The following is a 27833-nucleotide window of genomic DNA, read 5'->3' as shown; positions in this document are numbered from 1 at the left end:
GTGAGTGTGAATGGTTGTCTGTCTCTCTGTGTTAGCCCTGCGTTAGACTGGCGACCTGTCCAGGGTGTACCCCGCCTCTCGCCCGATGACAGCTGGGATAGGCTCCAGCAGACCCCGCGACCCTTAACAGGAATAAGCGGTTACAGAAGATGAATGAATGAATGAATGAATATTCTAAATAGTGTCACAACTGAAACAAAGAAGATTGCACATCTGTAACAGTCACCTGAAACCAAGAATAGTGTTTCATAACAACTAAAATGTGTATTTATGAAAAGGCTAGTTTGAGGTTAAAGGTTTATGTTACATTTAAATCCTTGCTGAGATGGTCTGAATGGAACTGTTAGAATAAGAGCTAAGCCTTTCCTTTGTGAATGAAAAAACTGGATAGACTTACACATTAGGTATATAGCCTGTTGTATAAGACCTACTCTCTGTGTTGTGTAGTAGGCTGATGCACATGTCAGGTTATTATTTTGAAGCTTGGACACGACAGTAAGACTCTAATGATTGGATTAAAGTGCCTCATCTCTGGCAACACCCCAGCCAGCTGAGAGTACATTCTGTCCTTGGGTGTGAAACACTTTACGTCTGCTGTTTTAAAAATGCAAAGTTACTGGAAAATTAGCATATATTTTGTTCCTGGACCAGTCTTTATGCAAAGTCTGAACCAAACAACATGCCAGGAGCCCGATGCTGTATGTCCCTCCGAATGAATAGAAAGTAATATGACCTCACCACCATGAGGAAGTCACCAGTCTATCACAGGGCAACAAACACATTCACACTCAAACCCACTATGGACGTAAACTGAGATCATCTGCTGGAGGGAATAGAAGACACAAAAGACATCCTTCACAAGTATCCATGTAGTCATTGTGCAATAACCCTAATGCATCACATTGCTAAATGGAGATGTCTTGATGTGGGAAACATTCAAATGTTTTTGTTTCTCATCATCTTTCTCAAAAAAAAAAAAAAAAAAAAAATAGCTATTAAAAGTGAGAACACTATGCTGTTGTGTTAGACTGTGTTTACATTAATCCCACCGTTTGTGGATGCAGCACAACAGACGCGAACGCAGACACGCTTTGGTACACGTGCCGGCCAGTTACCCAATCTCAAGAACAACAGTTCTGCCATGTGAGCTGCCTCTGCGCTGTGCTGATTGGCCCGCAAACAACCAATGAAAAAAAAGATCCGCATGCAGCCAATCAGAAAAAAAATCCACCAAATCAGTGGGCGTGGCTACAAAGCAGGAGCGCTGCTGGAACATAAGGCTTGAATTTTATGGCATCTGCGCCTATTAACACATCTTTCACCGTTATAGTGTCTCCTGCCATTGTTCATCAATACTAAATACATAATTTTTAGCTTTATCATCAGTCATTTACCACTCATTTTAGTTCCCCAAAACAGGCAGTATGTAGCTTAATTTGGAAAGTATAATCATATGATGTGTGCATTGGGGAAAGTACAGTGGTGCAGGTTTAATTAACTGTGCTGGAAGACCGTGTCAACCATGCTTTTGAAAGCTGCGACAAAACACTAAATATGCCTCAGTAAAAAATTTCTTATTAATTAAACTAGGATGGATCGTATTACATTCACAGAAGTCAGATGTTTTTGGTAATCACAATCTCATGTGCAAGGCGGAAAACGACTTGTTGACACACATTCGTGTATTTCCAAAACATAAATGAATCCGGGGCAGAAGTAGACATTGAGTTTTCATCACAGTTTATGTGACAAACCAAGCAGGGTCCAAAAATGCACATGCATGCTGGATGTAGACTGGTTTCATGCTGAACGGTGCACTTTGTCATCAGACATTAAGGACTGGACGTTTGTTTGTGGGTGTTTTTTCTGTCGGTGTCGCAAATATGTGCATGAAAATAAGTATAAAAAGTTATTTTTCCGTTAAGAATGAGTATAATAATTTGACACAGAATTCCACTGCTATAACAGCAACGAACAAGGACAGTAAAGCTGGACAAATAAAAGAAATAGTAATATATCAAATAACTAGTAACCTAAATAAACCTTCGATGTTCAAGTGACCAACTTTTTGACCTCGCATATTTTTTCCAAACACTTTACAACTTGTTTTTTCCCAGATCTTCCCTTTGTTGCTAGGGGAAGTGACGTGGAAGCGAGTGACAGCTTTCACGGTCTGAGAAAAAAATCAGACAGTGAAGTGAAGCTGCGTACGAACAGGGCTTAATAGTATCAGAAATTATCCGCATCCATCCTTACGTTTAGGGCAATAATGACCCCCAAAATAGGGAGAGCATAAACTACGCTTCTCAGACGATCGGGTGATAGCGATATTATACACCTTCGTTGCTCAGAAAGAAAAGAAAGTGATGGTGAAATTTGGATTGTTACAGAAGTACCTGGGATTCTGGGGGACGGGGGAGTGTGACTGAAGGGTGCTGTAGACCCGTTAAGGAAGGTGGAATATTCGCATAGGTAAACAAACAGGCGAACCGCTTTTGACAGTTAGGATAAGTGACGTTATTTACAGAGGTACAAGCTAAAGAACAGACGAAATGGAGCTGCGAGTGGGGAACCGATACAGACTGGGCAGGAAAATCGGAAGTGGATCTTTCGGGGACATCTATTTAGGTGAGTCAAATGTATCTTCTGCTTGCTCGTACGCGCACTAAACAATATTCCGTTGACATTTGTAACTTTGAAAGCATTCGAGCCCACATTATTTTACCTTCATGTCGTGCTTCTGTTAACCTTAGTTTACGTCGTCAAGCTAGCAGTTCTTTCTCCATATCAATGACCCGCTAAGTTAACAACTGTAAGCTGTTTACTCAAATAAATAGGCAAGGTGATGTGAAGTGTGAGTTTTAAGTACTTCCCTGTGTCGTGTTATTGCAGTAATTGGGATGTAGATGCCTCAGTTTGTAAGCTGACACTATTGTTGACTTAAGTTATTCTTTATAAACATATCCAGGGAATCTTGACAGATCCGCCTTAAGTTGCAGTTATTTACCAGTAGCTAAACGTTCATTTTCTCTCCACGACCGTATAATCTCTACATCATCCTCATCCTCACCATTGAACTAATTAGCCTGCGTTTGATAAGGCTACCTGAGTGGTAGGCATCCCTTTTGCCGTTCCGATGTGGCCTTATATTACATAAGATATATTAGTCCACATAGCTTAATAATGACTAACCAGTACTGGTGTGTCTGTGACAGTGTTAATGATATATCATGGTCAATCCCAAATGACAGATCTATGTTACCCCTTCAACTTGTGCCAAAGTCTGTTTTACAAAATTATAATACAAGTTAGTTTACAGTCCTGAATCCTACACATGAAATAGTTCAGTTTCTGTTTGCTTGAAAGTTTAATCTTGTTAAGACAGTTCTTTGTTCTGTTATTAGTATGATATATGCCTCTTGTTTGTCCAGATAGCTGCAGTAAACTGTCTAAAATTGATGCGATGAAATCTTCCTTACACAGCATGAGACACAATCCTTCCTGCTTTTTCAAATATCAAATTGACACCGTAGTCTTTGTTTCTTTGGAAAGAGGTTTGTGACAAAGCATAAACGTTGATAATACAATGTAATACACAGCGTGCATCATGTGGAGAACATTCGGCAGGAAACAGTCAGAGTTTCCATTTGCTGTTCACAAGAAAATTAAGAACAAGTAGCTCTTATGTAGTCTGTGAAAGCCTAAGCTAGCTTGGTCCTTATGGCTTGTCGGCTGAGTCAGGTTATGAAGATGACCAGCTACACCTGTCATAGCCCTAAGTACAACCCCCTTTCAGTTTTACAGTTTTGCTTCTTCTTATTATGTCACCCATTTGATGTACACCTTGAATTTACTGTTTAAGCAGTCATGTGTTTGTGATCTCCTAAGTACTGGGCACACAGGTTTTTCCAGTTGATGAAGTCATCGTTAGCTTTCAGGCAAATCAGCCTTTGATGGGCAGGCTTAGGAAACTTATCTGGAAATGGTGAGTTTGATCTTTCCGTGACATATACAGATACTAGAGGCTTCTGTTGTGCCTGCACACACAAATTTACTCTGTGTACCTTGTTTTAGGGCTAATGATTTGGTTCATTTATGCTACAGCAGAGAAAGTGCAAAAGTGCAAAAAAAGACATTTGTCATATATTTAGAAAAATATCAGACAATGTCAACATATTCATAATTAAATGAACCATAAAAAAAAAACATCAGTGTACGTAATTTCACTTGTAGAATTGCTCTCTTATCTCTCTCTATTGACACTGATGACTAAACCATCTTGTTTGAACAGGCTTCATTGGAATTGTCCAACTGAGGGCTTATGTTCAGCGTGAGCTCATTACCACAGACAGTTGATTGACCCATGTAGTGTGAGCAAAGAAGTCGTAGGTTCTGGCTGAGCAGGAAGGCAGATTAAAAAGTGTAGCGGGAGTTTAATGCATCTTAAAGTATTATTAAATATTACGCAGTGTCTGTCCAGCTTAAAAGGCTAAAGCCCCAACCTACGTATAGAGCTCATAACCCCTCTCTTTCTAGCTTACAGTTGGTTGGTACTGGATATTCCAGGATCTAATAAACCTCTTGTGTATTCCTTACCCTAAATCTTCCCAAGTGAAACATGCAGAACATAAAAATATTGTTTGTGTATTGAAGGCAACACTCGTCTGTATTCACACAACAGTCCAAGCCCGCTGTCATCATGGTGAATTTGGTGGTAGGAACCAAAGTCATAGACAACACTTGCTTCCAGTTCCACTTGTCGTTTGCCAAAGGTTTTTATTTTCCTATCAGTGTTACTGCTTGCAGAATTCTAATAAAATCCCATGGTCTCTTGTCTCCACATGGCTGTTAGTCGTGTCCTGTGTCTGCGTCCCTTAGCCTGCAATAACTGGTGTGCTGCCAAACTTCAGGGTGTAACGCAAGCTCTACAACTTTCATTCAAGGAGTGCGAATACGTAGACATTAATAGACCGGTCTGATGGTAACTGTTATGATCTTGGAGCATGCGGAGCTGAGGAAGTTGCCTGCCAAACCAAATGTGTTGTACCAAACAGTTGGAGAGGAATACACATACTGTTGTGCCCCTGTGCCTGGTCACAGAAACTGTAATATTGTGTCTAATGATTTCCTGTGGAAAAATGGGTTCCTGTGGATAACAAGAGCCTTCTTATCGAGACAGTACAATAAGTCATTCTCTTTTCCCATTCTTCCTCCTGACACTTCACATTTTACTGCCTTTAATATTGTGTTTTGTCTCCTGAAAGGCTCAGTTTTCAGTTGGCAAATGTTTGTTCAGGGTTCTTTATCCTGTTTGCAGTCGAATCATGACCTATAATAAAATTACAGTGGTGTGTTTCCAGGCTCATCCTCTGATTAAGAATATGTTTGGCTATAGCAGAGGTTCTTTAAAAGTAAAATGTACTTTTATTATACTAAAGGTTAATGACGACAAAAACAAGAATGCAAACAAAAATAAAGACTTACATTTTGAGCTTTGACTTGCTTGTATTCCCTTTCCTGTCATAGAAAGGAAAGGCCTGTGCGTTTATACCATTCCCCTCAATTTAGAATGCCCCAGACAACTGTGACTTCGTACAGTTGTGTTCCATGATGGATTGGGAGGTGGAGGGGTTTTAATGGAAAAGGTACAAGATCCAGTGAGTGCAAAGACCTGTTTTTTATGAACGACCACAAACGCACAGCACAGTAACTTTAGCTTTGTTTGAAAAAGCAGGATAAAGCTGGCTTTTACTTTTTTAAAGTGTTTTTGTGTAATTTAAATGAACTCATCTTTTAAGGTCACCATGTGTAACAATATTTGTTGTTTTGCAGGCACGGATATTTCTGTGGGTGAGGAGGTTGCAATAAAGTTGGAATGTGTAAAGACCAAACACCCCCAGCTCCACATCGAGAGCAAGATCTACAAGATGATGCAAGGAGGAGGTGATCTATTGGCTGACATGTTCTCCATCTTCTCATTTCCTCTCTCTCTGTGTACACTCAATCCAGATTTATGCTTTCCTATTCTGATGCATAATTGCATGATAATCTCTTTACTGCGTCAATTGAATCTGTTATCTTACCATTGTATCTTGTCTAGGGATGCTTTTGCAACCATCATCACATGAAACATATCTCCTGTATTTTGACAGTGTTTGTGTTCTTATATTATTGCATATATTGTTATGTTTTTGCAGTGGGTATTCCAACCATAAAGTGGTGTGGAGCAGAAGGTGATTACAACGTGATGGTGATGGAGCTGCTGGGGCCCAGCCTGGAGGATCTCTTCAACTTTTGCTCCCGCAAGTTCAGCCTCAAGACAGTCCTACTGCTTGCTGATCAGATGGTGAGCCTCGTCACTACACAGACATCCTTTATGTTGCTCTTGGATCAGTATTGCAAATGAAGTCATGCCATATTAAGTTTAACTCAGAACTACGTGTTTACAGATGTTCTTTTCTGATATTGATGCTGTTGAGAAATGTAAGCAGTGACAAGACAATTTTGTTCTTGCTGTTATTTAAATAATCAAACCATGACACTGTGTTAATGAAAATAAAGCAGTAGAAACAACATTTTTAATTAAATCGTAAAAACCGTGTAAGCTAATGTGGATTAAATTACATTACTTGTGTTAGTTATTTGCACTGATTTTCATGGCTCTCATGTACACTCAGGAAACCCCACAAATCTAACCTTGAATTTCCTCCAAAATATGACTTGACTATGGTATACAGAAGTCTGGCAGAGGGAAGCATGCGGTGTAGTGGCCTAATTTGGAATTCTCCTTTATTTCATTCTTGTCAACTACAGATCAGCCGCATTGAGTACATTCACTCAAAGAACTTCATCCACAGAGATGTAAAGCCTGATAACTTCCTGATGGGGCTGGGCAAAAAGGGCAACCTGGTCTACATTATTGACTTTGGCCTGGCAAAAAAATATCGTGACGCTCGCACACACCAGCACATCCCATATCGCGAGAACAAGAACCTGACTGGCACTGCACGCTATGCTTCAATCAACACACATCTCGGGATTGGTACAAAAAATAAATTTTATTCGCCTTTTTGACATGAATATGTAACTTTTTAGACAGTGAATTTGATATATTTTTTTTTTTTATGAGTGCAATAATAACCTTTTCTATATCTTTGTCTTCCTCTACAGAGCAGTCGAGGCGCGATGACCTGGAGTCCTTGGGTTACGTTCTCATGTACTTCAATCTGGGCTCGCTGCCTTGGCAAGGCCTGAAGGCCGCTACCAAGAGGCAGAAGTACGAACGAATCAGTGAAAAGAAAATGTCCACCCCGATCGAAGTGCTTTGCAAGGGATACCCTTGTGAGTCTCAACTTCTTTACGTTACTTTACAGTTTTTCTTGATTTCATAATTCCACATTGAACAGTGTACACTGCCTGGTCAAAAAAAAGCCAACACCTGAATTTAACTAACCAAATAGGTACGAGCCTCCTATTGGATAATTACTGCATGGGCTATTATTTTTCAGCTGGCAACAAATTATTTAACCCCAACTGATGCAATGAGCAGCTTCTCATTTCTTAAACAACCGTGTCTAAAGACACATCCTGTGGTCGTGGAAAAGATGTTAGTCTGTTTGAGAAGGGTCAAATCATTGGCATGCATCAAGTAGAGAAAACATCTAAGGAGATTGAAGAAACTACTAAAACTGGGTTAAGAACTTATTAAAAACTGGAAGGATAGTGGGGAACCATCGTCTTCCAGGAAGAAATGCGGTTGGAAACAAATCCTAAACGTCATCAGCGATCACTTAAACGTTCGGTGAAATCAAATCGAAGAAAAACAAAAATAGAACTCAGGGCTATGTTTAATAGTGAAAGTAAGAGCATTTCCACACGTACAATGTGAAAGATTGGACTCTGGAGCAATGGAAGAAGGCCATATGGTCTGATGAGTCCAGATTTACCCTGTTCCAGAGTGATGGGGGCATCAGGGTAAGAAGAGAGGCAGATGAAGTGATGCACCCATCATGCCTAGTGTCTACTGTACAAGCCTGTGGGGGCAGTGCTATGATCAACATTATGTGTCCAAAGAATGAGGTCAGCTGACTACCTGAATATACTGAATGACCAGGTTATTCCATCAATGGATTTTTTCTTTCCTGATGGAACGGGCATATTCCAAGATGGCAATGCCAGGATTCAGCGGGCTCAAAAAGAGTGGTTCAGGGAGCATGAGACATCATTTTCACACAAGGATTGGCCACCACAGTTTCCAGACCTTAACCCCATTGAGAATCTTTGGGGTGTGCTGGAGAAGGCTTTGCGCAGTGGTCAGACTCTCCCTTCATCAATACAATGCTATGTGTGCTGTAATCAAAGAGAAGGGCGGTTCAACGAAATATTAGTGTGTGTGACCTTTTGTTTTGTTTTGTTTTTTTTGGTGGCGACTTTTTTTTTTTGGCCTGGCAGTGTAATTCAAAAACAGTCCGATCATCTAAGAAATATTTTCTCCCTCTGTGTCACAGCTGAGTTTGCCACCTACCTGAATTTCTGTCGTTCGCTGCGCTTCGATGACAAGCCGGATTACTCGTACCTACGGCAGCTCTTCAGGAACCTGTTCCACCGACAAGGCTTCTCTTATGACTATGTATTTGACTGGAATATGCTCAAGTTTGTGAGTATTTCTCATAATGCCTTTTATACTAGCAAAATTAAAGACTGATGTTTTTGGATTGAAATGATTTTGCTCTTGTTTTTACATTTGATAGTCTTCTAGTTATATAAGTCATATTCGTTCTAGTCAGAATTTGTTCTTTATCGTGGTCTTATAAATGGTGTTTAAGCAGGGAAGACACAACTGAAGCATCCTCATTAGTTGTGGCTACATTGGCTGGGCCATCACTTTAGCCACACTGAAATATTGAGTATTTTCTATGATTGACTATTAGAACCTTCAGTACAAATATCCTTGTGAATTAGAAAGTTTGCATTTTCAGTTTTAGTGAAATAACTTCACGATGATTGGATGGATGGCTGAGAACTGGTATTCATGTCCCCCTCAGAATGAATTTTATTAAATTTTGTTCAAGAAACTAAAAAGTGCTTTCAGATCACTGTTTGTCTGCATTTTCTAAAGATTAGTCAAATTAGTCCGCCGGCATATGAAAAGCAGCTGATTCTGGGCAACATTTTTGCACAGATACAGAACGCCTGCAAGATTGACCAGGAGATAACTGGGATGTGTAAGCCCGTACTTTTGAAAAGGAGTAAAACTAGTAAGACGAGATTTTGGTGATAAAATAATTCAACCAGAAATAATATAATTTACCCAGAACTTAATTTAGAGCCCAGTCACACTAAGTACTTCCAGAGGTTCCTAGTCCCTGGTGAAGGTTTCTGCATTTCTGTCAGCCACAGCAGTAGAAAAAGATAGCTTGCTCACATGTCAAACACATTGAATGGCAAACCTTTCACCTGCATACCATCAGCATGTCAGTGCTGTCATTCCAAGAATGTTAGCCTGCTGAAGTTAACATGTAGCTCACAGCACCATTATGCGAAATACAGGTGTAGAGAGCACCAGCATGTCTGTAGACTTTTCTAAAATCCTCCTGGTGATAATTGCTGCTGTTACACACAGGGAGCCAACCGTGCAGCAGAGGAAGCAGAAAGAGATCGCCGGGTTCGGGAGGACAGATTGAGGCACGGCAGGAACCCAGGGGCCAGAGGAATACCTGCTGCATCAGGACGACCACGAGGAACCCAGGATGGAGCTCCACCAACCCCACTGACACCCACCTCACACACAGGTCAGTTCACTTCAGGTTGCCTCAGCATTGTACTCTGCATCTGTCAGAAAGTGATCCTGATACAAATACTGTAAAAGCCATCACCGTAATCTGTTTAAAGATTTTAAGATTTCAGTTCTAGAGTTCCATGAGTTTCAATGTGTGCTTCTTTCTGATGATCTGCAGTAAAGTTGCAGAAATATGTTTTGTGTAGCATATACGGTCTTCTGTGATATGAACACCACTAGTTTTGTGATTTCAGTTATTTTGCGCTGTATTTAAATATAGTTGACTCACATCTGAAAGTTATGAGATGATGTAAGTAGTGGTGAATTTGAAAAAATGTAGAGGATGTTGATTGTGTGTTGTTTTTCTTCTGTGATCTGCAGCAAACACGTCCCCTCGACAAGTGTCTGGCATGGAGCGTGAGCGAAAGGTCAGCATGCGTCTGCACCGTGGTGCTCCTGTCAATGTGTCGTCCTCAGATCTAACAGGACGGCAGGACACCTCCCGCATGTCCACCTCACAGGTACAAGACTCTGCTTTTATCTCACAGTGTCTTATAACATATGATCACTAAGTAGCAGCTCAACACTTATTATGTACAGCTTCATGTCCAACAAAGTTGGGACACTGTGTAAAATGTAAATGAAAACAGAATGTATTGATTTGTCTAATAATCGTAGTCTAATAAGACATCAGATCAAAGTTATTGTTTTTACATTACATGTGCTAAATTTGAATTTGACAGAAGTAGGATGTTCCAATGTTGGGAATGTTTCGTGGTCTCTATTTCTAATAGCTGGAACTTGTTCCAAAACCTGTATCCAATACAAATTAAAATGTTGAAATTTGTTACTGACTGATATTTTAATCAGGTAATATCCTGTCTTGCAATTTTCAATCAAAGATAGTGTTTAAATGACTTTTATTTACTTTATAAACAGTGTCTCTATTTTTTGGCAACAAACCTGAATATAATTTAATGTCACCCCAGGCTAGGTTTGAATTAAAGCAGGAGGAAGCTGTGCTTTTTATAGTAACAAGTAGCAATTATGTTTACATTAAATAAATAAATAGAAAAAGTGTGGTTAAAATTCATCCAAATTTGTATGTGGCAATTTGCTAAATATCGCTCTCCAATAATCAGTAACTACGGGTTTTTGTCTACATGATTTACAAAAGAGCCAGATCCAGGGCAGCAGAACAAAGTCCATATACTCATATATGCAGCACACCAGCCTCATGTTTCTTGTTAAACAGAAGTGAAGTGCTGCTATTCAGCCATTTTATTTCCAGTTGTGTGGTTGGTGTGGGTTGTGGGTTCTGACATATTGGGCCTTCTCTCTCCCCTCCCCCAACCTCAGAATAGCATTCCCTACGAACATCACGCCAAGTAGACGCTCGCCACGTCCTTGTGTGACGGCGGCAACACATGGTGAGTCCTGTTCATGAAGCACCAGAGATGCATGCGTCCCAACTCCAGTTCAACAGTGGCTGCCTCATTTTAGTCCTGGTTATCTGAAACAAAATCTCTAAAAACAAGTGACATAAGATGACAACATGATAGGCATCAGAGGAGATCAGTAGATTTAAAGCTCATGTCATTACAGAAGTACCTCTAACTGGTATTAGGTGTAAGCACCACCTTATCCAGTTTGAGATTGAGACTTATTACAACCTATTGATGTCATACTACGTAACACCGCCATAGCCATTAGAAGGTATATCTGTTTGGCTGTTGGTGACATCAGTGCTGCATTGTACCACCCTACAGTCACTGAGCGGTTAGATACTGACTGTTTTCTAAGCAGGAGGGTGCAGTCTTCTGAGAACTGTAGTTGATAATGCATCGCAGTGCATCCCTTCTCGGGTTTGATGTAATACAGTGGTGTGAAAATGTGTTTGCCCCCTTCCTGAGTCCTTTTTTTTTTTTTTTTTTGCATGTTTGTTACACCTAAATGTTTCAGATCATCAAACAAATCTAAACATAAGACAAAGATAACACAAGTAAACACAAAACGCAGTTCTTAAATGAAGGTTTTAATTATTAAGGGGGAAAAAAATCCAAACCTACATGGCCCTGTGTCAAAACGGTTTGCCCCCCTGTTAAAACATAACATAACTGTGGTTTATCACACCTGAGTTCAATTTCTTTAGCCACACCCACGCCTGATTACTGCCACACCTGTTCTCAGTCAAGAAATCACTTCCATAGGACCTGCCTGACAAAGTGAAGTAGACCAGAAGATCCTCAAAAGCTAGACATCATGCTGAGAGCTAGAGAAATTCAGGAAGAAATGAGAAAGAAAGTAATTGAGATCTATCAGTCTGGAAAAAGGTTAGAAAGCTGTTTGTAAAGCTTTGGGACTCCAGCAAACCACAGTGAGAGCCGTTATGCACAAATGGTGAAAACATGGAACAGTGTTGAACCTTCCCAGGAGTGGCCAGCCAACCAAAATTACCCCAAGAGCACAGCAACGACTCATCCAAGAGGTCACAAAATACTCCTCAGTTAAGGTCAGTGTTCATGACTCCACCATAAGAAAGCAAGACTAAAACTACTGCTGAGCTTAAAGAACATAAAGGCTCGTTTCAGTTTTGCCAGAAAACATCTTGATGATCCCCAAGACTTTTGGGAAAATACCATGTGGACTGACTTTTTGGAAGGCTAGTGTCCCATTACATCTGGCAAAAAAAAGTAAAAAATGACTTCATACCAACAGTAAAATATGGTGGTAGTAGTGTGATGGTCTGGGGCTATTTTGGTGTTTCAGGACCTGGAAGACTTGCTGTGATAAATGGAACCATGAATTCAGCTGTCTACCAAAAAATCCTGAAGGAGAATGTCTGGCCATCTGTTCGTGACCTCAAGCTGAAGCGAACTTGGGTTCTGCAGCAGGACAATGATCCAAAACACACCAGCAAGTCCACCTCTGAATGGCTAAAGAAAAGCAAAATGAAAGTTTTGGAGTGGCCGAGTTAAAGTTCTGACCTGAATCCTATTGAGATGCTGTGGTATGAAAAAGGCGGTTCATGCTCGAAAAAACCCTCCGACGTGGCTGAATTACAACAATTCTGCAAGGATGAGTGGGCCAAAATTCCTCCACAGCGCTGTAAAAGACTCATTGCAAGTTATTGCAGACGCTTGATTGCAGTTGTTGCTGCTGCTAAGGGTGGCCCAACCAGTTATTAGGTTTAGGGGGCAATCACTTTTTCACACAGGGGCCGGGCCATGCAGGTTTGGATTTTGTTTTCCCTTAATAATAAACACTTTAATGTAAAAACCTTTTTGTGTTTACTTGTGTTATCTTTTTGACTATATTTAAATTAGTTTGATGATCCAAAACATTTAAATGTGACAAACATGCAAAAAAATAAGAAATCAGGAATGGGGCAAACACTGTTTCACACCACTGTACCCCTTTAAACAGCTCTGTGCTTCCCCTGTGTTGATGTCTGAGACCATATCAGTCAGATGTCAGGCCTACTGCCATAGCATCCTAAAGTTCTTTACCTACTGTAGATGCATCCTCCTACTCCTGTTTTGCTTTGCTTGGTGCAGTCCCTTCTTATTGCGCCAGGTTTATCATACCCAGTACTTGAATGAGCTAAAGTTAGTGGTTTGCCTGTGGCTAAGAGCATGTCATCAGTTGTTCAGAAAGAGAGGTCTTTTTGGAACCCTCCAATTAGTTATGTTTCTTCTCTTTGAGTTTGTGTTAACTTGCTGTGACACAGAGATATGATGGTAGATTTGTTACAGTAAATAAAACCCAGTGGCAGTCAACCTACCACGACAAAGAGAGCCAGTTAATTTGTCAAACTTCCTACCTAGGAACTGTGTAGCCATTGTAAATGGTTCTTCTGTTTCCGTGGGTTCCCTCTTATTGTTTACATTGGCAACACGAGAATCTAAGTTTGAGTGTACAGAGACTACGCTTCAGCAGTGTTAGTATTTTAACAGTGTTAGTATATCTGCCCTAGTCTTTTGTCAGCTTTAACAAGTTCAGGTTATCACTTACGTTGTTGTCAAGCTACAGGCAGTAATTGAAAGAAGAAACAATGAATGACATTAAATCTTTCAACATACCGTGGCATGTTTGTGTGCTTCTAAATAAATACAGTCCAACTCATTTTCCTTACAGCCTGGTTATTATTTTGTACAGACTAGATTGTGATGTTTCAATAACTGGCTGCTAACTAACCACTATTATTTACATCATGTGCCTGCAGCTGCTTCACAGCTCTAACAGTGATCAGTACCTTCTCCTTGTGCACATTTCTTGCCTGATGCTGTTAGACTCCTGAAAGCTCGATGGCCTCATCACAGCAGAATTAAACTATTTTTCTGTGAAACACTATAAATATATCCCTTTTCTGTCCAGTTTGGTTTTCACCAAAAATATTTTAGTCTGTGTTCAGAGTGTTTAAATATTAGGATATTATTGTTGGCACCAATTAGCCACCTCTAATTTATAACTGTGCAGCAGTTTCTGAGCTTGTAGCCTATGAGGTTAACATATTGGAGGTGATTTTGAATCTCAATTAAAAGCTTCTACATGTTTCCCCAGAAAGAGTGCCAGTAGAGGGATATATCCATTGATATGAAAAGGATGTGGAGTTTTTGTTGTTTGTTTTGACCCTCCTGCTTCCTGTTCTATTTCTCCTACAGATGGTGTCTGGTGTACCGTCTCCTGGTCGTCATCTAATTGCTCCTCGATGAGCCCCACAATGCAAACTGGCGGAGCAAGCCCTGTTAACTCAGAAGTGATCTGACACACTAATACTACTACCACCATTCATTTGTACTACTTCAGCTATCATCGGAAGTCAGCTTCTGACTAGGCACCAACTGCTTTCTGAATGACTTCTCAGTACTGTCACCTCCTGAATTTTGTACACCGTGTTTCTATCATTCTGTTTCTTTTCCCATTTTTGTGCCGTCCCAAAACATTACACAGCGTGGGACGCAGGACTGTCTCTGTTCGGTTTTCGGGAAACATTTGCACAATCCCACTATATTGCACCAGATTCTGAGTGGGCTGTGGTTTGTCTAAAGCCAACATGGCAACCCAGTGGACACATTTGGCATTGATGACTCTACATTTACAGTGTCTGCTAGTTCACTGGTCAATAGAACAGCCTTGCTCTGCTTTTTGCAGTGAGGTGTGTGTGAAGCTGAACCAGCGGCTTTTCATTTCATGTATACAGTATATGTATGGGCAGAGTTAGAATGAGTTGCTTTTGGGTTTTTTGCTTTGGTATTTTTGACTGTTTCCATTCCCTCTTTTCACCAGTTTTTACAAGGCACCACCACACTCTCTTTATTAAATCTACAGCCGCTTGTATTAAATAAAAAGAAACAACTTCTTTGCATGTGTTAGAGGTGAGCCTTCATAGTTGATACTGAAGGCTCTAGTTGAACTCATGAACATACCAAAAATTAGCTTTGGTGGTGCAGGAGGTTGTGTGTTCACCCATAAGTTGACAAGATGTTTGTCTGTTCACCTTCAGAAACTCTGATGTACTCTGCTGAGCCCTGGTCCCCTTCTAATGTGTACAAAAGACATGTACTGTGTATAGGATAAGGGCATTGTCTGGCATAATTTACCAAACTTCCATTCATTGTGTGCAGATAAACATTCTTGTTTTTCTTATTTGTATTATTTTGAAGCTGTGAAACTCTTGTAATATTGATATGTAAATGTTTCCTCATGTTTTGTTTTCACTGAGCTGTAGGACAGTCTGAACATGACTCTAAAGCTTGGTCCAGGAGCCTGCAGGTCTTGGCTACCATAAGTGTAGTAGTCTCCTTTCTGTCTGCCCCCTTAAGAGCCATGGCGATGTTGCGGGAAGCAAGCAGATATGTTGCACTGAGGGTGAAAGACATTCTGTATGGCATGATTTCTGTCTCGGCTGCTGCTCTCAGTCTGAGAGATTTGGTGATCTTGTAAACTATGACGACATCATGTACACTGGTCGTGCTTTCTTTGTGAATCCTCTTATTGAACTGATTCTTTGAGAGTGTGGAGAGGAAAACTGACCATCTTCTCTTCATGGGCTTTTGCAGCAGCAGTGTGAGGGTTTTTGATATATTCAGCTCATCTGACACTCGGCTTTAATGTATAACTGCCCTGTACGTCAGAAAGAAATGGCCTGTTGTAATTCATTCTTACTGCTGTTCATTCTCTAAATTCAGATTTTGACCATTGACCTCTGGTCTGCTACTGTACACTTACTGAATTATGTAAGTTATCAGATCAGCAAGATTTAATTTCTCACATTTATATTTGCCACTGTATTTGTGTACTTAAACTGTAAATAAATCAATCACTTGTACCTTTTTTTAAGACTTTACTGTACCTGAGTGAATGAATGTGTTCAACAAAGACCAACAGGGTTGCCAAAAACGTAACTGGTTGGACCCGCTTTAGCCCTAAAAAACTGCTAACATTGTTAATGGCATATGTATTTGATGACACCTGTATTGGTGTTTTGTGAACTGTATCTCCTCCACAGTGAATCTCCTATTCAGGTGCTTTATTGGGCTGATATCTGGTGATTAATAGGAGATGACAGGGTGTGTCATTCTGCTGAGGAGGGTGGTACACTGGTTATTAATGAATGGTGGTGGTGTCAAGTGCCCATCTTTTAGACCATTCTGAATTTTTTTAATATTTTATAATATATCACTTTTATAGGACCTATACTAGCAACAGCACTAACGTATTTGTGAGAGGTGTGGTAGCACTAGTGTCTCCAATCTCAGTAAATGCGTAGGCTGTTTCCACTATAAAAACAGCAGATGTAAAGAGGCTTATTTTTACAGCCCAAACACAGCAGCAGTATCATCCACTCACGTTTGTAATTAGGTTAGTGACAGGCCAGCTCTTGGCATAGGTGGTTGCTTATTTTGGTTGGCGCCACCTGCTGGAGGAGGTGCAGTTGCAAGCCCTTAAACATAAATAAATAAAACAATAAATGAAATAAATAATAGTAATAATTTGCAGCCCCAACTGGTGCCCTTTCCTCATGCGCTGTATTGAAAATAAAAAATGAACAAATAGGAAAATTGAACAACTGTTGTTTCCTCATAATCTGATTGACCCTGCACTGAACCAGTCCTGCACCATGCACTGTGGAAGAGGGGAATAGGAAGAGTTATCAGTGCACATCTCAGGAAGCGGTTCCTATTGACAGATGTCATCAACAAGTCATCTTTGTCATATTGGTAACATAATCATGAAAAGGCCATCCAAGCCCTCAGAAAGCGGAAGAAAAGAGGAGGCGGAAAAAAACGTCCCAGTGGAGTGGTATGTCGTCTTCTCTAACATAAAAAAAAAATGCTGTTTGACTTGTCATTTGTACTAGCTAGTGATGTGATAATTATGTTGATCATATCAAGTAATAGTCTGTGCGGCAGCTCCATTTTTTGCTTGTACTGTACAGTAACAGGTAAATCTACCCCACATCTGTCCAGATGCACTGCAGAGAAGAACTTCTCCAAACTGGAGCTTGTCAAAACGTACCAGAGATCCACAACGTCCCAAGAGCATTTGAGTGGACTTGCTTTAATGACCATAAATCGTGAGGTTTCTAAGCTGGTATCAATTTCAAATGCAAGCTATCGAGACTTTGGATAAGATTTTAGTGCTACATTATACACTCACCGGCCACTTTATTAGGTACACCTTGCTAGTACCGGGTTGGACCCCCTTTTGCCTTCAGAACTGCTTTAATCCTTCGTGGCATAGATTCAACAAGGTACTGGAAACACAGTTTGGTCCGTATTGACATGATAGCATCACGCAGTTGCTGCAGATTTGTCGGCTGCACATCCATGATGCGAATCTCCCATTCCACCACATCCCAAAGGTGCTCTATTGGATTGAGATCTGGTGACTGTGGAGGCCATTTGAGTACAGTGAACTCATTGTCATGTTCAAGAAACCAGTCTGAGATGATTCGCGCTTTATGACATGGCGCGTTATCCTGCTGGAAGTAGCCATCAGAAGATGGGTACACTGTGGTCATAAAGGGATGGACATGGTCAGCAACAATACTCAGGTAGGCTGTAGCGTTGACACGATGCTCAATTGGTACTAATGGGCCCAAAGTGTGCCAAGAAAATATCCCCCACACCATTACACCACCACCACCAGCCTGAACCGTTGATACAAGGCAGGATGGATCCATGCTTTCATGTTGTTGACGCCAAATTCTGACCCACTACCATCCGAATGTCGCAGCAGAAATCGAGACTCATCAGACCAGGCAACGTTTTTCCAATCTTCTATTGTCCAATTTTGGTGAGCCTGTGCGAATTGTAGCCTCAGTTTCCTGTTCTTAGCTGACAGGAGTGGCACCCGGTGTGGTCTTCTGCTGCTGTAGCCCATCCGCCTCAAGGTTCGACGTGTTGTGCGTTCAGAGATGCTCTTCTGCATACCTCGGTTGTAACGAGTGGTTATTTGAGTTACTCTTGCCTTTCTATCAGCTCGAACCAGTCTGGCCATTCTCCTCTGACCTCCGGCATCAACAAGGAATTTGCGCCCACAGAACTGCCGCTCACTGGATATTTTCTCTTTTTCGGACCATTCTCTGTAAACCCTAGAGATGGTTGTGCGTGAAAATCCCAGTAGATCAGCAGTTTCTGAAATACTCAGACCAGCCCGTCTGGCACCAACAACCATGACACGTTCAAAGTCACTTAAATCACCTTTCTTCCCCATTCTGATGCTCGGTTTGAACTGCAGCAGATCGTCTTGACCATGTCTACATGCCTAAATGCATTGAGTTGCTGCCATGTGATTGGCTGATTAGAAATTTAAGTTAACGAGCAGTTGGACAGGTGTTACCTAATAAAGTGGCCGGTGAGTGTAGTTTTATGTTGCACCAAACCATCTTGCCTAGGGCACCAAAATGGCTAGATGGAACAGATGGTATACAGCAAGGTGCAACTTTTCAAAGAGTGGAGCAGTCGCATGCATTATCACCAGAATACAAAGACAGAGTGATTAATCAGTTTGCTTCCCAGAAATGTCATTCATGTGAGCAGCTCTTCAACTAAGGTAGATTTGTCTATCTAGACCTACAGTGAAAGGCAGTTACACATGTCCCCTTTAGCTTTCTTGTCTAGATATTTCCTGTCTCTCTTCAGAATTTTATTTCAGTTCATTTGAATTTGCTGCTCATTTTATCAAGTGAGTATGGATTTGTTCACCCAGTATCATGCCTGCTATCAGTCATATATTCTTTCGGACTATTGCCTCTTCAAGGAAGCCTTTTTTGATCAAGCGTACAATAAACCTACGCGACTCAGTGACTGGGCTCATCTCTAATGCCTTATGAGTCATGCCTTATGCCCTTGTTTCAGAAGGCAACAGAATGTTGTTAGTGGGGGCCTTTGAGGGGAGGGGCCTCTGTGGATCATCCCACAGATACTTGATCAGTTTGGGATCTAGTGAATTTGGAGGCCAGGTCAACACCTTGTGCTGTTCTTCATGTTTTTTGAGTTGTTCCTAAACTGTATTTGTGTGTGTGTGTGTCAGGCTGCATCCTGCTGGGGATGGCTGCTGCCATCAAGGAGTGTCATTGCTATGGGGTGGGGGTGCCTGGTCTAGTTTAGGTGTGTGGTACATGTCTAAGTAACATCCACATGACACAACCCTCTCCATTTACCTGGGCTTGGGACCAGCACAAGAAGTACACTGGCTTGTGACCCTCTGTGGCTGGATTCTTTTTAAGATAAGATATTTAAATCCATTATTGTCCCACATTGAGGAACTTTGATACATTGTGGAAATCTGCCATGGGAAGGGGCACGGTGTAGGCAAAGAAGAAATGTGTAGAGCTGCGCCATAACTAAGGCCTACCTAAAGTATATGGTAGAGTCCAAGAGTTTAGGCAGAGGAACAAATAAATAAGTTTTGTACTTGAACAATAATATTAATAACAAGCTAAAACTGTATATTACAATATATTGTATATGATTTATGAACTGTGGGGCGATTGCCAGAGATCAGCTGTGTGCAGTCCCAGTTCATCTTATTACCTATTCTGGCCTGTTAACAGGCTGAATGAAACGACGTCATTTGCATAGCTTTATCCACAGAAAATATATTTGTTGGGGTCAAAAAACACACATCACATGTATCTGAAGTGTGAGACATCACTCAGAAAAATAGCAGTAGAAGTGCAGCAGGTGGGTGCTTCGTCACCCAAGCAGGTTGTGGTTTCTCCCCAGTGTTGGTCTGTTTAGCTTTCAGTCGAACAGATAAAGACCCTGCAGTGCACTAAAGACACAGTAGACAAAATACATTCATCAGTGTACTGGGACTTACTTCAGCTTTGCTGGAGTGTACTAGAGACAAATGCGTTGAGTAGCAACTAGAGCAACTGTCCAAGAGTCACACAGCAATCACAAAACACACAACAAAGGCTTCTGTTACAGCAATGAGCAAACAGCTACATCACACACTGTAGTTCAGCTCTCCGGGATCACGTTGAGTGCAACAATATTACTGTAAATACATTTTTAACCTTTTTTTTTTTTTTTTTTTTTTTTTAAAGTGAATAGTCAATAAATAGTTGCAATAAATAAAACTAATGAATGCAGCAAAGTGAAAGGTCACACTCTTCAAGTCAGTCTGAGTCAGTAGCACACAAACCATCCACCCCATTCAGGTATCTACTTTCACACCGTGAAGACAGGGCCGCTCCGTTTACAGTAGCTCACGGGGTGACAAGCCAACCCTCTCCAAGACAAACCTTGACCTCCCTCCATGTGCTGACAAAGGCTGTGAGATGTAACTGAAATCCCTGAATGTAGAAGACATTCTGCTTTAAAGAAAAGTGTTGAGAACGGTGCAGAAAACCACAAATCAATTTCTTTGTTCTTAGATGCTGTGCATCTTTGAGTAGCCGGGCAAAGAAGTTATCTTACCCAGAAAAGCTGGTATTTGTTGGAAAATGAATTCCTTTTTTTGCTGTATTGGAGTGTATACTTAGTCTTTAACTCCAGGATAATGGTAATGCCCAGAAACTGACCAACGTGATGCATTAGAACCACTTCACGTAATACCACTTCTTAATAATGCGCGCTTGATACTGGTCGATATTAACTCAACTGGTCGGCCGTCTTTGAGGCTCCTCTGTCCATCTCTATGCCATGGATCGTCATCAGTACATGTACATCAGTACAGTATACAGTTTGTCTTATCAATAGTCTTGTCACTCATAATGATGTCTCGGTGTTCTCCTCCTCTATCTCCTTCACCATGTTCATGTCTTCCTCCACTTTAACAGAACTGGCTTTTCCATTCTCTTTTGGCTCCTCTTCGTCTTCGTTGCCGTCCACCCCACAGTTGAGCATCTCCTTCTCTGCAGCAGTCACAGCCATCTCCATTTTAGCCTCTGAGTCTACCTGTTTCCTACTAATGCAGAAGAAGTTGCCCAGGGAAATGACAAAGGCCGACAGTGTGACCTCAACGCCCGCCAACAGGAAGACGTACATATACTGTTGAGTAGCATCCAAGAGGCGACCTGGGGGAGAGAACGAGAATGTTGGTTTGATTGAAGTGACACAACTTCACCTCACCACATACCACAAGAAACATGTGGTAATATTGTACAAACAGTCAGAGGCTGCAACATGACTGCAGTGAATAGTTTAAAGCAACTGTCCATTTTGAGTGCATGCTCTGACCTGCTCCAGGAGGTCCCACTAGCACGGCAACGGCTTCCATCAGCAGCACCAGGCCGATGGCACTGGAGAACTTCTCTGTCCCGACGATAGCCATGAGGACCTCAAACTGGAGCGCTCCCACCATGCCATACGACATGCCGAAGAAGATACAGAAGATCACCAGACCTGTGTAACTATTTGCCTGAGAGAGAAGAAAAAAGCGCAACATATATTAATGATCAGGTCTTTCGACTGGATATACACAAATCAGGCCTAACATACTGTACATCCATACGCCATTCTATTTTTCTTGTAATACAGAACCCAATGCCACATTGTTACCTGTGATCCTACGAGGTCGGTGACCCCATTGAAGATCATAGCAAAGCTGAACAGGTAGACACATCTGGGCCGCATCCATTTCGTTCCTGCTATAAGTCCTGACGCAGGTCGGGCAAACATATCGACAAATCCCAAAATGGTGAGCAGCAGAGCCGACTTGGTGTCCTCGTTCCCCAGGCCTTTAGCATAGTTGACCACAAACACAGGGGGTACAAACAAGCCCAGCACCATAACAGATGCTGCAATGGTGTAGATGAGAAAACCTCTGTCCTTGAATACGCTGAAGTCTAATAGTTTCTTCTTTGCTTTGGGCTTGTCTTCGACCGCGGGAGTGATTTCCTCCACTCCCTGGAGCTTTTTGGGAGGCAACAGGGGCCTCATGAGGGCACCACAGGCACAGCAGTTGAGCAGCATGCCTCCCAATATGAGGAACCCACCCCTCCAGCCATAGTGGTACTGGAGTACCTGCCCCAGTGGGGAGAGACAGCACAGTGCCACGGGGCTGCCTGCTGCCGCCAAGCCGTTGGCCAGAGGACGTTTCTCGCTGAAGTAGCGATTCAGCATTATCAGAGATGGCTGGAAGTTCAATGCCAGACCAAGACCTGGGGGGGGGGTGACAGAAACACAATGCCAAAGCACTGTTACACACTCACACTGACACACACACAAACCAATGAGAAAACATTAGAACCACTCACAGATGAACAAATAATGCTAACTGTCCATTATAAAATGTGTGTGAAGATTCTGTCTTCCAGGTCTTGGTGTGTGGAATGTATGTTGAGACTCTACCTGTAATAACGCCAGTGCAGAGGTAGATGTGTATGATACTTGTGGCAAAGGAAGCCAGAATCATCCCCAGCGAGGCAAAGAGCCCTCCAACCATCATCACAGGTCGGCAGCCGAACTTGTTCACCAGCACGCTGCACAGAGGGCCTAAGAAAACACGGTTCATCAGTGTGCAGTACGAACATACAATATGTGTGCCCCCATTGAACAGTTTAATCCCTGTCCTTGGGTACCTGTGCCATAGAGCATGGCGAGCACTATTGAAGAGATCCAGGCGGTGTCACTGTAGCCGACGTCGAACTCTCGGATCAGCTCCTTGAAGAAGACGCTGACGGCCTTGGGGAAAGCGTAGGAGAAGCCAGTGATGACGAAGCACCCGGCCAACACCGCCCAACCCCAGCCGCCGTCCGGAGCCTTGACCCCAGAAGGCCCGTCGTCCACCACTGCTCCTCCCATTATACTCTGTGAGTGCTAAGGTTAGTCTCTATGAACATGGGGTGAAAAAAAAAACAAAAAAAAAACATTATTATTAACGGCATGGTAAGTATTTCATACCATACTCATGTCCTCAAGCACTTCATGCTTACAATAGACTAAAATAAGGCATATGCATTTGTTTCTAACACATTCATCAGTGCAGGGCGATGCCTTAGTTATTGATCATCTTATTGCTGTGTAACACTGCAGCAGGTTACTGTTGAAAATAAACAAGTTTGGTCAGACACTTTTTACAGTACAGCCCGTCTGTTTCAAAACTGTGTGTGGGACACGGGCTGAATTACTGTTGACAGCTTGTCAGTCCTATTCAGGCAGAGTACACAAACACTGTGTACATACAGACACATCCTTTTATTCCTGTCACAGCTTGCAACCTCTGTAGTGTCCCCTTACAGTACCACACTCTCTCACATAGTATTTCTACAGTTATTATACAGTTTAGTCATTCTAGCTTTGTGTAGCAATGTGATTCTTGTATGTGTTTAATATATATTGTTAAATGACTTGTCACATTGATGGCTTTAAATGGATTGGCTCCTGTTTATACACTTCATTATGTGCACTCGAGAAAAATGGATGCATTCACATGTAAAAATAAATGTTGACATAGCCTAAGAAAGATGGTTATTCAACTGGATGATCATTTTGGAGGAAGTGGTTTGGGAAATATGGATGAGCAAAAGGCCGACATCCACACTGACTGTAGAGCAGCTGGTCGGCCACTGATTTAACACATAGCATCCCAAAATACCAAGACTAGTATAGGCAGCAAACCATTTGCAGTTGTTCAGTGACTGATTCGGTATAAACTACAAATAATAAACATTTAACGTCACTGGCTATTTGTGTTGATTTTGTTGTGTTGTCTGGTAGTGGCTCAGTTTATCTCTGCTGAACCTTCCCTCACCACAAGAGGGAGCTCTCTGACCAGGGTTTATGAGCCGCTACTGTAATTTACAGAAAACTTCATCTTCAGTTTGATGAACTTACTCAGCATTTCACTTCAGGGGGATAATAATAAACCGTTTAAAGCTAAAGGATAAAGTGTCTGCATTCAAAGCCAAACTGGAACTGTGGGGATGTTGAGTTTAAAGGGGCATACTTAACAATTGGGCTCTGGGAGCATGTGAAACAGATGTGAACGGTAAAAAAAATAATAATCTAATTGATCAATTGATTGTTCTTCACAGCAACTAATATGCATCTCATTTCACAATGGCGTGACTAATTCTATGGAACTAGTTATACAGTTATTATACTGATGGTTACGGATAATTCTGAATAATTGTCCTTATAAATTGCATTCTATGCACTGTGCAACTCCCCACTGGCATTAGATCAACATTTAAGCATTTTACAGGCTCTGGCCCTGACCAAACACTCAAAGAACCATTTGTTTAAAAAGCAGAGGGGCAGGAAATTGCATGAGCCCCCTGTAAAGTGCAAGAACTAGCATTGCTAGTGGGCTAACAAAAGTTACTCACAAGTTGTAAAGTATACAGAACTGAACAGACTCTGGAATCATTAGCCTCTGCCACTGTCCTTAGACTCACACTTAGTATGATTTTTCTGACCACATATCCCTATTTTACATTTTCACCCACACCTTGCACTTCAGTAAGTTACACCACATAAATACTCCACACTTTTCCCTCTGCTAGATTACTAGTAATGCTTTGCTGCCATTGTGTTTCAGGCATTTCCTTGTGTTTCCCGTGTTCCCGTTCCCTGAATGTTTTTGTCCTGTCTCTACCTGCCTTCTGGAGTGATTACCTGTTGCCTAAAAGTTGACAAAAGGCTAGTCCACTGAGCACTGAGTCAATAAATCACATTTAATTCAACCTGAATGCGTTTGCAGTCTGAAGTCTATGTTTAATGGAACATACAACCAAGGAGGAGGTGCTGCTATGTAAACCTAAATCAGTGTATCTACAGACAGAGAAAATCAGGAACATCTGTATAGCACCTCAACAGAGTCCCCCTCCCACCGCACCCCCCACATCATAAACACCATCGAAAATGGCCCACTTTGACCCATGCAACATTCTGTCAGGAGTCCCAAGCATCACCACCAATACTAAAATAAGACCCTTACATTCCACAGGGACACACAGGGATCGTTTCATAGTCCCTGATACGCAGATGAAAGAAACTTGGCTGTTATCCTGCATTGTGTATGTGTGTGTGTGTGAGAGAGACAGACATAGTAAAACTGAAGAAGAAATCTTCTCCTGCCTGAACATGTCATCATCATCATGGACAGAGCTACACTGACATACTGACATGTGTTTTTCTGTAGTTACTGTAACAGTTTGGTTTGGTGAACTGTTGTCTTCTTGAAACTAACAGGCCTTTGTACCTACAAGTGTGAAAGTCCCCTATCATAATGCCATGATGCCTCAGTGAACAAAAAACAGGGTGAAGTGACCTATAGCATGAGCTCTATGGGAGTAAATTATAATGCACTTCCAATGAAGCACGTGAGATACTTTGCCCGTAAGATGCCCTGACAGTGTAGTCAGCTGACCACCGTGATATAAATTCCTATATCCTTTACACAGGCTGACCATTAGTAATAGAAAACATCTTTAAAAAACAGTTTTCCATTCAGTACAACTAGTTTGCTTGTCTTTGAGTCACCACTGACTTGGATTAAATATTATTAATGGTGCATTTGTAATGACTGTAGGTTGTAAATCGGATGTATATGTTTATAACACAAGTTATGTGCTGGAGGATGGGGACTTGCTGGCTGCATACATATTTGGGCGTGTATATGCTAGTATTTGGCACAAAACTGGAAATCAGCCGTATGGTGTGGTAAAATATTTAAGGAACCCCTTAAAGTATTATTTTCTCTATATGTACAGTATGCGACTACAACCTCTTGGCTTGGATGAGCTGGCACTCTGCCAGTGACTGGAAGCACCACCTTCAGAAGATGAACTGAAGGGATAAATCTAATATTTTGCAAGATCCAGGTTTGCTGATGGGCGGCTGATGTTTAAGGAGAAGATAGAAACAAGCCGTAAGCACAACACAACAGTGACACAAGGTCTGCTTATGATGAACCTGTGGACAAACAGTTCATGGTGTCTGTGGTGTATGGTTCTCTCTACCTAATGTAGGATTCACTTTCGATCAGAAACAATCTGGCTGTTTGTAGCTCTCACTTTGAATGCTGCTCATATCCAGGGTGTAATTGTTACAACTTTTTATTAGGTAGTTGTTTTATTTCTACACTGTGCGTCTATACGTAATTCCGTGACTGCTTGGAAACTCACTGTTTAGGATGCTTACGGATTCAATATATATAATGCGAATTAGAACCAGACAATGATGCCCACTGTGTCAGTCGGAGAGTTTATGCTTATTGTAATTGAGTTCAGCGCGTGGTGCTACTTTAAACGCCTAATGGCTGCCGCCGTCCTAGGGTCACGTCAGGTGAACGGCGTCGCTTTGTTTCAGTGAGTGGTCCCCGTTGGGAGATGATGCTGTGACATCATCTGCCCCACGGATGCCGCCGAGCGCACGTAGGCACGCCAGCTTCCTATGCGTCACCTAGCGAAGCACACGCTTGTCTAACAACTCCGAGGGCTCATTGCGTCACATTATGTCACTGACTGACAGATTCCCCCACAGAATCCCGGAACCCGGCGCCGACTGCTCTGCGTGGTCAATTCCGCTAGCTCCGTCTTTGTTTATTTGTCCAAGTTAACTGCTTTCCTTGTAAGGAAGAATGACAAGTCACTATTTTAGGGAAGTGTTTCGCTGTGCTAGATTTTATCATTTTACCACACAACAGTACACGCTCGAAAAGTTGATTATACTATGCCCCACCTCAAATTCTACTGAGCATTTATTCCAACCTTGCCCAGATAACAAGTTGCTGTTTTCAGTTTTTCACATAAAGTAGTCTGCTCCTTATTCTCGTACTTACTTGGCTGCTCAACCTGTTAAATAAGTGCGGCAGACAGATGTGTGTAACTGGGAGGACAAACCCAGGTGGCCTACGTGAGGACCGGGGCGTCGATCTTTAATGTGCATCCCCGCAGTCCAGGTGATCTAAAGAGGACCAGCTGGACCGGCAGCGGTGGCACATTATTCTCACAACCTCATCAGCATCATTCACAATCGTATTTTACACATTATAGGAGACTCTTCGCCCATCCGCTTTACTCTGTGTTGTTATCCATTCAGCCTCACCACCAACCTGTTACTTGTTACACAAGGCTATGGAATATCATAAAATACATTCAGAGAAGAAGGTAACACAGACACACGCAGAACCCAGTGGGTAGAAATAAGAAAAACAAAACTCATTCTTTACCTGCCGAGATGCTGTCGCCCTCCTCCAAGAAGCGCTTCTTCGTACACGCCGTGAGCGCGCATCCGGAGCGCGTCTTAAATAAACGGCGGCGCGCGGACAGGAAACCGTGATCATGCCGTGGTTTTGTCAAACTCCGGCCCCGCCCCCGAATGAATTAAATAAGACATCCTCAATGACCCTTTTGTCACTGACTCGTTTCGCTGTGTTTCGCAACCAACGTGTATAAACTGACCATATTATAAAAAAGAAGAAGAACAAAAACTGAATCAATATCAGATGGTTAAGATGTGACCATGGTCCTGCTGGATGCCAGCTGTGCTAAGGTTTACAGTCCCATAGCCTATAGGCTAGACATAAGGACATTATAAGTTTATCGCTTGCTATTTGTTCTCACTGCTTCACTGATTTGCAGTACTGCGTC

At 41.8% G+C, this 27833-nt stretch overlaps 2 protein-coding genes across 5 annotated transcripts; one reads left to right on the top strand and one right to left on the bottom strand.

The window, feature by feature from the left end:
- The first annotated feature begins 2192 nt into the window (after nucleotides 1-2192).
- Nucleotides 2193-16114, top strand: csnk1db (casein kinase 1, delta b). Of its 3 annotated transcripts, none has more exons than XM_084567389.1 (10): nucleotides 2193-2628; nucleotides 5833-5943; nucleotides 6198-6346; nucleotides 6814-7042; nucleotides 7171-7341; nucleotides 8508-8656; nucleotides 9623-9791; nucleotides 10160-10299; nucleotides 11143-11208; nucleotides 14443-16114. In XM_084567389.1, exons 1-9 carry the CDS (start codon nucleotides 2553-2555, stop codon nucleotides 11191-11193), a joined length of 1245 nt encoding a protein of 414 aa, XP_084423515.1. In that variant the 5' UTR covers nucleotides 2193-2552; the 3' UTR covers nucleotides 11194-11208; nucleotides 14443-16114. The 3 variants fall into 3 exon arrangements, with proteins under 3 accessions (XP_084423515.1, XP_084423517.1, XP_084423516.1); XM_084567391.1 differs by having other exon boundaries at nucleotides 11138-11208; XM_084567390.1 differs by lacking the exon at nucleotides 11143-11208.
- A 3313-nt stretch (nucleotides 16115-19427) lies between these two features.
- Nucleotides 19428-27529, bottom strand: slc16a3b (solute carrier family 16 member 3b). 2 transcript variants are annotated; one of them, XM_084567628.1, is made up of 6 exons: nucleotides 27413-27529; nucleotides 22818-23068; nucleotides 22588-22731; nucleotides 21796-22397; nucleotides 21475-21655; nucleotides 19428-21311 (listed from the first exon to the last, which is right to left on the bottom strand). In XM_084567628.1, exons 2-6 carry the CDS (start codon nucleotides 23038-23040, stop codon nucleotides 21004-21006), a joined length of 1458 nt encoding a protein of 485 aa, XP_084423754.1. In that variant the 5' UTR covers nucleotides 23041-23068; nucleotides 27413-27529; the 3' UTR covers nucleotides 19428-21003. The 2 variants fall into 2 exon arrangements, with proteins under 2 accessions (XP_084423754.1, XP_084423755.1); XM_084567629.1 differs by lacking the exon at nucleotides 27413-27529 and having other exon boundaries at nucleotides 22818-23179.
- Nucleotides 27530-27833: the final 304 nt, after the last annotated feature.

The sequence above is a fragment of the Chelon labrosus genome (genome assembly GCF_963514085.1).
Source record: "Chelon labrosus genome assembly, chromosome: 19".
In the NCBI taxonomy this organism is placed as follows: Eukaryota; Metazoa; Chordata; class Actinopteri; order Mugiliformes; family Mugilidae; genus Chelon; species Chelon labrosus.
The sequence above is the reverse complement of the archived record's forward strand: the minus strand, read 5'-3'. Positions and strand labels throughout refer to the sequence as shown.

Excerpts from the sequence above, each read along its gene's own strand:
- csnk1db (XM_084567390.1), top strand. The coding sequence starts at position 2,553 with ATGGAGCTGCGAGTGGGGAACCGATACAGACTGGGCAGGAAAATCGGA. Across the intron at positions 2,629-5,832 it reads TTTCGGGGACATCTATTTAG|GCACGGATATTTCTGTGGGT; the intron begins GTGAGTCAAATG and ends GTTGTTTTGCAG. Across the intron at positions 10,300-14,442 it reads CCCGCATGTCCACCTCACAG|ATGGTGTCTGGTGTACCGTC; the intron begins GTACAAGACTCT and ends TTTCTCCTACAG.
- slc16a3b (XM_084567628.1), bottom strand. The coding sequence starts at position 23,040 with ATGGGAGGAGCAGTGGTGGACGACGGGCCTTCTGGGGTCAAGGCTCCG. Across the intron at positions 22,732-22,817 it reads CGCCATGCTCTATGGCACAG|GCCCTCTGTGCAGCGTGCTG; the intron begins GTACCCAAGGAC and ends GTGTTTTCTTAG. Across the intron at positions 21,312-21,474 it reads AGTGGGACCTCCTGGAGCAG|GTCGCCTCTTGGATGCTACT; the intron begins GTCAGAGCATGC and ends TCTCTCCCCCAG.